This window comes from Meleagris gallopavo, chromosome 2 (assembly GCF_000146605.3).
Source record: "Meleagris gallopavo isolate NT-WF06-2002-E0010 breed Aviagen turkey brand Nicholas breeding stock chromosome 2, Turkey_5.1, whole genome shotgun sequence".
NCBI classification, from domain to species: Eukaryota; Metazoa; Chordata; class Aves; order Galliformes; family Phasianidae; genus Meleagris; species Meleagris gallopavo.
The window spans coordinates 23,155,811-23,164,312 of record NC_015012.2 but is presented as its reverse complement, the minus strand read 5'-3'; the positions used below and the strand labels follow the sequence as shown (position 1 = coordinate 23,164,312).

The 8,502-nt window shown below is 38.4% G+C and overlaps 1 protein-coding gene across 3 annotated transcripts in view; it reads left to right on the top strand.

Annotated features, from left to right (window-relative positions):
• Window positions 1–8,502, top strand: part of HAAO (3-hydroxyanthranilate 3,4-dioxygenase) — a 31,832-nt gene that overhangs the window by 3,987 nt on the left and 19,343 nt on the right. For 2 of the 3 annotated variants that reach the window (XM_019612706.2, XM_003203885.4), the window contains exon 2: window positions 788–866. The exons of the other annotated variant lie outside the window; for it this stretch is intronic. In XM_019612706.2, coding sequence (XP_019468251.1) covers window positions 788–866 — 79 coding nt within the window. The remainder of the gene's footprint in view (window positions 1–787; window positions 867–8,502) is intronic. 3 annotated transcript variants of the gene reach the window in all.

Here is an 8,502-nt window from a genome sequence, read left to right as displayed (position 1 = left end):
TTTTAAATCATCCACAGCCATAAAGAAACCATTGCAGTGCTGTTTCACTTCAGCAAAGGCAGTATAAATAGAAGAGAGACAAGCTGATAGTTTATAGAATCATAAAATCCTTAGAGTTGGAAGGGACTTCTGAAGGCCACCTAGCCCAACTCCCCTGCAATGAACAGGAACATTCACAGTTAAATCAGGTTACTCAGGGCCTGATCTAATTTCACCTTGAAAGTCTTCAGGGTCGGGGCATCACTGGGCAACCTGTTCCAGTGCCTCACCACCCTCACTGTAAAGTAATTTTTCCCTATATCTAACTTAAGGCCCCCCAAGCTTGAAACCATTTCCCTTTCTTCCATCACCACAGATCCTGTTAGAGAGTCTGTCCCCTTCTTTTCTGTAACTCTCCTTTAGGGGAAAGTCCACTGTGAGGTTACCTCAGAGCCTTCTCTTCTCCAGACCGATCATATTTAAAGGACGTTTTCCTGTCTTGTGCCTCTTGCATACCATTTTCTGTCTTTACAATTCAAAGCTCTTTCCACTGTTGATAAGCTTTGCCCCTTTTCATAGCTGAAGGCACTGAAACACCAAAAGAGAAATAGGTGGCCAGTGGCAGAGAAGGAAGATGCTCTAGGTCTCTTTTTAATTTTGGATGTTACTCCTTGCTCTTTTTTCACCAATATACTGTCCTCAAAACATTAAAAACAAAACAAAACAAAAAAACACTCCACAAAACTTAGATAGAAAGAAAGAACGCTATGTGTAGAGGTAGTTTTAAAAAGTCACTTTTCTTTTCTAGGCATCGATATCAATTGAATGTGATGTTTGTTGGAGGGCCTAATGAAAGAAAGGATTATCATATTGAAGAAGGAGAGGAGGTAACCAATAACTCATTTATATTTTGTTGTTTTAATTGATCTGTATGGTTAGAACGTTGCTAATTTTGAAGCTACAAATAAGCAATACCGATCTCAGTGGTGTAGTATTTATTAGATTTATTCAAATAATTAAACAGAATTATGCACCAGAACAGCACAGTCTGTGCACTTCCTTTTAAACAAATACAATGAGATCAAATCTATTCTGCTATAATTAGCTTCCAAAGGGAAACTAGATAACTTGTTCTTATCACTTCAATATGAATGGATTCCCAAGGCAGTGGTCACAGCACCAACCCTACCACAGTTTAAGAAGCATTTAGACACAGGGTTTGAATTTTGGGCAGACTTGACCTTTGTGGGCCTCTTCAACTCAGTATGTATATAACAGAGATTCTTAAAGAATCAAATCCATCCTTTTTTCTGCATATCTTCTGTAACAAAAGAAAGTCATCCTACTTCTTGGAGTTGTGAGCAGTCATTGGGCCAAAAGCAGAATATAGGAAGAAAGAGTAGAAACAAATGAAAATTGTTACAATCTGCTTTATTTACTGTCCTTATAATGGAATTCTTAACTAGGCCTACAGACTTATCTGCTTGCAATAGTATAGAGGTAACAGAAGTATCTCTTCAGCAGTCTTAATGGAAAGGAGACAGTAGAGGCTTGGCAACGAGGATTTTAGGATGGAAGACTATTTGCCATTTTTCCCAGTATGGTACCTTAATTTCATGCAATTCCAATAAATTTTGGCCAACTTATTTTAAGCACTTTTGGAAAGTTGAGACTAGGCATCTATATACACTTCTAATGAGAAGTATGTTGAGTTCAGTAACTAGAAAAAAAAGAAACAAAAAGAAACAAAAAAATGTCTTTACTTACCACCAAATAATTTCTCACAAGAACAACTCAATTATTTCACAGAAACCTTAGTTCATTTTCTGTTAGAGCTGTGCTGCATAGTTAGTTGTCTGCAGTCATTATATCTACCATTCTGAAAAATCAATTGCCATCTTATCAGTGTCTGACACCTGCCTGCTTTGTACAACCATAGTAGTCCCACCACCCAAACTCAGCTGTTGGCACAGCCCTGTCTGACCCTGCTCACTGGCTCCATTCTCATCAGCTGCATAGGGGCAGCCCTGACCACACCTGGTGTCATGCCAGCAAGTTGTTTGGAGGTGAGAAGTGGGGCAGTGTGGTACCAAGCGGTTGTTGCTGGCCAGAAAAATTTCTCATCTATCATGCATTTAACAAGAAAATTCCAGAGATACTTAGCTGAAGAAAATAAAATGTGTTTTTACCAACATGGTTGTCTGCCAGATTCTGTAGCCTGACTGCTTCGAGAGTACTGAAAAGAATATCTCATCTATAACAATATGCCATAGCAGGAGGATAAGCATTGACAAGTGAGATTACAAAGAGTGAGTGGATTTTCTAAAGGTCAGTAACATGAAGGTTTAGCAAAGCATAAAACCAAGTTAGGCACTGAAGTGAATGAGTCCAAATAATTTTTTGTCCTTAACTTAGCCTTTCAGGTTCTATACAACTACTTTGTTTTCTAGCTTTAAAAAAATGTGAGAGCTATAGACTGAAAACAAAAAGATGAGGTTTATCTGGAATAACAGTATGATCTACAATACTATCAGAGATTCACAGAATGGTTTGAGTTGAAAGGGACCTCAAAGATCATCTAGTTCCAACCCCTCTGCCAGGTGCAAGGCTGTCTTCCATGAGAAAGGGTATAAAGACAATAATTATATATTTTCCTCTTCTTTATGGTCTCATCTCTCCTTGCATCTTTCAGTTTATGCTGCTTTATCCTTTGTCCCTGATCAATTCTTATCTGGTTTCATTTTAAAACTGTCTTACCTCCTCTTTCCTTAAACCAAAACTCAGATGAATATCAGAATATCTTGAGTTGAAAGGGACCCACACCAATTATCAAATATCATTTACATCAGATTTTCTTCTTTTCTGGATGTGCTGGAGAGGAATTTGGCCTTCCCTTAATAAGCCTAAATCTATTCTATGACTTTTTAGCAGTATAAAATTTAGCCACATCCATAGAGAAATAATTTACATCAGTATGTCTGTAAATTATTACAGTATGTATATTATTACTAATTCAGTCATTGCAGGTGTATTGATACCTAAAATTTTCTTTTGTATAGCAATTCTTCTACAATTACTTAGTGATTAAAAATGGAGGCATAAAAACCCCATCATGGATCCAATTTGTACTCCATACCATAGGAGAACTCATAGTATCAGAATAAATTGGACCATAGCTTTTACACAGATGCAGTACCGTCAGATGTTGCATTTTACGATAGCTTTCCAATCAGACATTTGCAACTTCCTGTGATCTAATTAATCCTTTAAGCCCATGTTTTTCTCTTAAAAAAAATAGAAGGATCTTCCTAGTATGAGAGTATATTCCTGAATTAGACTTGGGATTAAAAAAAAGAGAGAGGGAGAAAAAAAAAAAAGATTCAAAACAGTGTTCAGCAATTATTTTGGCAGACAAAATGTTATTTATATCACCAAGCGATAATTTGACACCCAAAATAGAGACATACTGTTTACAGGCCAAATCCTGAATGCAAAAACCCTATAATCCTCTTGGCAAATATACCTGGTGCCTTTTTTTTTTTTTTTTTTTTTTTTACCATTGTCCTGGTGGCAAAAAGGTTTGGTTTGGAAAGAAGAGTTAAATTTAGAGTTGTTTATATCTGTTTAGACATGATTTTATGTCTGTCACCACACAGAGCTCATACCTCATGGCAGGCATGCTAGTCAGCCTGCAGTTCTCAGCAGGAAGCCGTTGACATGCAGAGATGACTGCCTGGGAGAATCCTCCTCCCGAGCTGTTGTCTGCTTGCACCTTTGGCACGCAGGTATATCAGAAAAATCTGTTCTGACGCTGAGAGTCTGGTCACTTCACTTGGAGTCTATAATCAAGTATACTAAAACAGTGGCTGGTCTAGCACAATTTTTTCCTATTCTCAGCAAGCAGCAGTATATATGTAGCTCTACAATTTGTTCATCCCTAATTTTCTGTGCACTACTGAGCTGCAATCTGTCTGCACAGAAATACTGTCTCCTACACAGGATGTTGTTTTCCATTGGACAGATTTTATAAATAGCAAAATTAAGCTGCACCTTACAAGAGATAAACCATTCACATTTTTTGGCTTGAGTTTTTGACTGTCATATTCTTTTTTTTAATTTATTTTTAATACAAATTTTAAGCTCCATCTTGCAATCTTCTCTATCAGGACAGGGATAACAAAAAAAATATCATACATCTATTCAGACAGACTCAAAGCAAAATTGAATTGCTTTGGGAAATGCATCTTCTCTTAAAATGTGACAAAACCCTGTGAGAAAGCACCTAAATAGCTATGCAGAAAAGGTTTCCTTAGTGTGTACTAAAAAGAAAGCATTTGTTTTATGTAACAAGTTTTTGTATGAATACTATGTGAAATACTGAAACTTGTACAGCAGCCCTGACATCGCGTATTTGTGGCACAAAGAGTTAGGGTGTTTATACAGCTCACAGAATTCATGGTGTATTTACTACATTTTTGCTTACTTGAGAAGCCTGAGTGGGGGAAGAGCTTAATTTTGTCTCATTCATCTTACAGCTTCCCAGAAATAATGTAAGTGAAATCTGAAGGGAACTATTTGTTTCAGAGGAAGTTAGTGGTGCATAAAAAACCATGATCATAACAAAACTAAATTGTAGTAAAATCATTTTCAGATTTTATTTATTGCATTGTGTGGGCTGCTTTGAGGGGAGGCGAGATATTCTAAATGTAGGATCCCAAAATTAGTTAGACTCCTCTTTGCCTACTCCATTCCACCACTTAAACAAAATGAATCTCAAATAACTGCTTTTAAATTTGTTACAATTCATATTCTCTTCACACCTGATGTTGAGTCTAGAGATAACTGTGCATTTCCATGCAGAGAAATTCAAATCAGCCTTTCATCTGCCACCTGCAACACATTTGCATTGGCACAATATTGCACTAGATTTTAAAAGTCCTGCTTCTCATTGTGCTGTATTCCACCTAAAGTTTTTGTTCTCAGCAGACAGATTGTTTCCTATAGATACAACCAGCTACATACTGATCCAGTCCCAAAGATCAGAGCCTTAGCATCACTCTCCTGAAGAGGAATGTCAGGATGGAAAGCTCCCCTCTCATTTGATTACATGGGCCAGTCCCTTCAGCTTCTTCTAGCATTTCTGCTTGAGATGTATTTGTCTCTGAAATATGACATAGATGTGTCTATCAGAGCTCATCTGCATTTCTCAACCTGAGCTTTGCTTTCCCTTTTTCTCCTCCTCACATACATACCACAAGTAGGACGTGGCTCCAATTTCTGACAGACTGCTCAAATGAAGGCTGTCCCCTTCTTCTAGCTTATGCTGCTCTCTAGGTAGCATGCTTTTGAGAAACTCTCCCCTAGCAATTTTGATTTACCTTTAGAATTTATGGGGATAATGGATATCAATGGGGAGGGGCTCTGACAGTCACTCCAGTTGGTTAGCCACATCCAACCTGCAGCCCCATACTATAAAGGAATCGATTCTTCCCCATGGAGTGGCCACACACACCCATCACTCAGTAACGACTAAGCCATCAGTATACTATTAATACCATGTCAACTAAAACCAGGCCATGGGCAGGGCAGTGCTGGCTCAAGAGATGGCAAATACAGCTGTATGCGTTTTGATACATTGGCTATACACAGTGCTCTAAACAGCAAAGAATAGGCAGCTATGCTTTCCATTTCAACCTCTCTTACCAGAGAGAAATACTCTTCACTTCACAACCATATCTTATTCACATCATCGCTTTCTGGCAGTACACATATTTGTGAATAATTATCAAAGGTGAAGTATAGGGAGAGAAAAATTTCATCAAAAATCTGACGATTACCTTGAGAGCTCACTAAGAATTGCAGTCACTGTCTTCAAACCAGACTGATGCATTAGTTTCACAAAGACAGGGTCACCTATCCCACCAGTTTTGTTTTGGTTCCTCCCTTTTCAATGCTTTAAGAAAAATATTAAAAATCAAATTTTTTATTACTTAAATATTAATGGTATTGTATATTTTACAAGGGCTGCTCCAAAGGTAGTGCCTCCTTTTTTATTATGTTTGCCACGACTTCAGAGGCGGATGCTGGTGGTGTGGCAGGAGACGCTGAACTTTTCCACCAATATCATGTTGTTCTGTGTGACAGAATGGCAACCTGACAAAATTGTGTCTGACATGAAAGCACGTATGGAACAAAGGTGCATTATTGAATTCCTCCAAGGAGAAAAAAAGTCCAGCATGCAGGCTCTTATTCACCACTACTGAAAAAGCTCAGCTAATGGTGGTGACTGTATTGAAAATAGCATTTCATAGCTGAGAATTCGCTCTATCAAATAGTGTTACTGTGCTCTTTGTATCTTGTGCAGTTTCCATGGAAATAACAGAAATTACTTTCAGAGCAACTCATGTATATGCAATCCAAGACAGCTCCTGTTTACTCAGTGAGACCCAGGCAAGACAAAAGGTTGCACATCAATGCCATAGATGGTACTGCAGTGCTTTTTGCTCTAGTAAAATTGAGAACATGAGTCAAAGCAAGAGAAACCTTTTTTGCTACCTGTATTTTAAAAAGCACATTATATCTGGTGAAAACTGTTTGAATATTGTAATAAGAAACAAAGCTTCTATTATTACAAAGCAATGAGAATAATGATCTTTTCACATCAGAAGGATTGCGAATTAGAAGTAAGTTTGCTTCATACAGTTGTTGGGATGAGACTTGGCTAGTATTCATGTTTCACAGGTGATGTGTAAATGAGAAGAAAAAACAACGTAGTTTTCTCTGCTTGTCACATCTGTTTACTTCCCTGACTTCTGATGGCTGATTACCCTAATTGTAATGAGTAAGGGAGAAAAATTGTTTTTCTCTGCTCACATGGATCAGTCACTACTCAAGTCTGGAGAACATACAGACTCTACTCCCACATCAGAATTTGCTTTGCTCATCAAATTAATTCAGTATTTAACAATCTAACATGCAACACAAGTCAAAATATGCCTAGTTTGGATGTCAGGAGAAAGTTCTTTACAGACAGAGTGGTGAGGTGCTGGAACAGGCTGCCCAGAGAGGTTGTGGATGCCCCATCCCTGGAGATGTTCAAGGCTAGATTGGATGGGGCCCTGGGCAGCCTGGTCTGGTATTAAATGTGAAGATTGGTGGCCCTGCACATGGCAGATGGATTGGAGATTCATGATCCTTGAGGTCCTTTCCAACCCTGGCCATTCTGTGATTCTGTGAATCCCAAATTCCATTTTCAGAAGCAGTTCACAAAGTACACTGCAAACTGCAGGTATCTACAGATGTTTATTTATAAGCACTCAGCCACAGAAGCATTTGTGAAACTGTAAGCTACTGTATCTAGGCAGAGCTTGATATCAACACTGGATGTAAATTAGCAGGCCATACATTCACTGAACATTGCACAGCTTTACATTAAATAGACTTGTAGCTGGTCTGTGCAAACCAGTTAGAAACAATGTGTTCTTCCCCTATGACTTCCTTTATTACTTTGCTAAGATGCATGCATCTGGATGAAAGGACAGTAGTCCCACCGCTTTCATATGGCAGGGATGATACTGCTGTTTTGAAGGTAATGTTTATACTTTCTGATCCCCTAGTGAAATGAATTCCTACCAAAACAAGTAGTTTTGGTTACTCTCTCACTGAAGTAAACATCCTACTTCTCCATACATCCACCTAATTTTTGCCAGAAATGCCTGCCAGAGACTGCATATTTGGGGTGGAATACCTCTGTATTGGCACTTGGCACTGATTCAGCACTGGTCCTGCCACCTTCCTCTAAGTTGAACACAACACTACACAGTTTGAAGCATGATCACACCCACCCACCAGCACTTCATTACTTAGCTGTGGATTTTTTTTTCGTGGGGGAGCCGGGGGGGGGGAGTGGGGAGGAGAGGAGAGGATTACAGGTACATCAGAAGAAGTTGAAATGCAAAGCTTAGTAAGCTCTGAGGAAAGATTAAAGTTCCAGCAAAATATCAGGATAATATTGTATTGGCAAACTGTCCTGTGAAATGGGCATGGACTGTAACTCAGTGAGATGTTGAACAAGCTGACAGTTTCCTCAACAAAGTTCAGGTATAATATAAGTGCATCAGTAAGTTTGGTAATCACTACCTTGCAGAGTGACATCAGATAATTTACGGATGACTAAATCATTCTGACATTTTCCCCAAAAAAAGTTTGAAGAATAGACCATAATTTACAATAAAAGGTAGTATTAAATTCAGACAGAAAAACACTTCTATTAACAAAGCATTGCCCGTCTCACTCCTCCTTTCCCACTACAAAACAATTCTTTAAATTGAAATTTAGTATTGTATTAAGAATCTTTCCTATTGACTGTGATGCTCTACTATTGAGCTGAATGGTCCCTTTCCCCTTCCATTATGAGAAAAATACTCATCCATCACAAGCAACAAAATTCTCCTGTTCTTTCCCTCATCAGCACTTCCTTCAAAGTACCCAGGAGTAGCTTCTTCAGTAGCCATAGGGAAGATA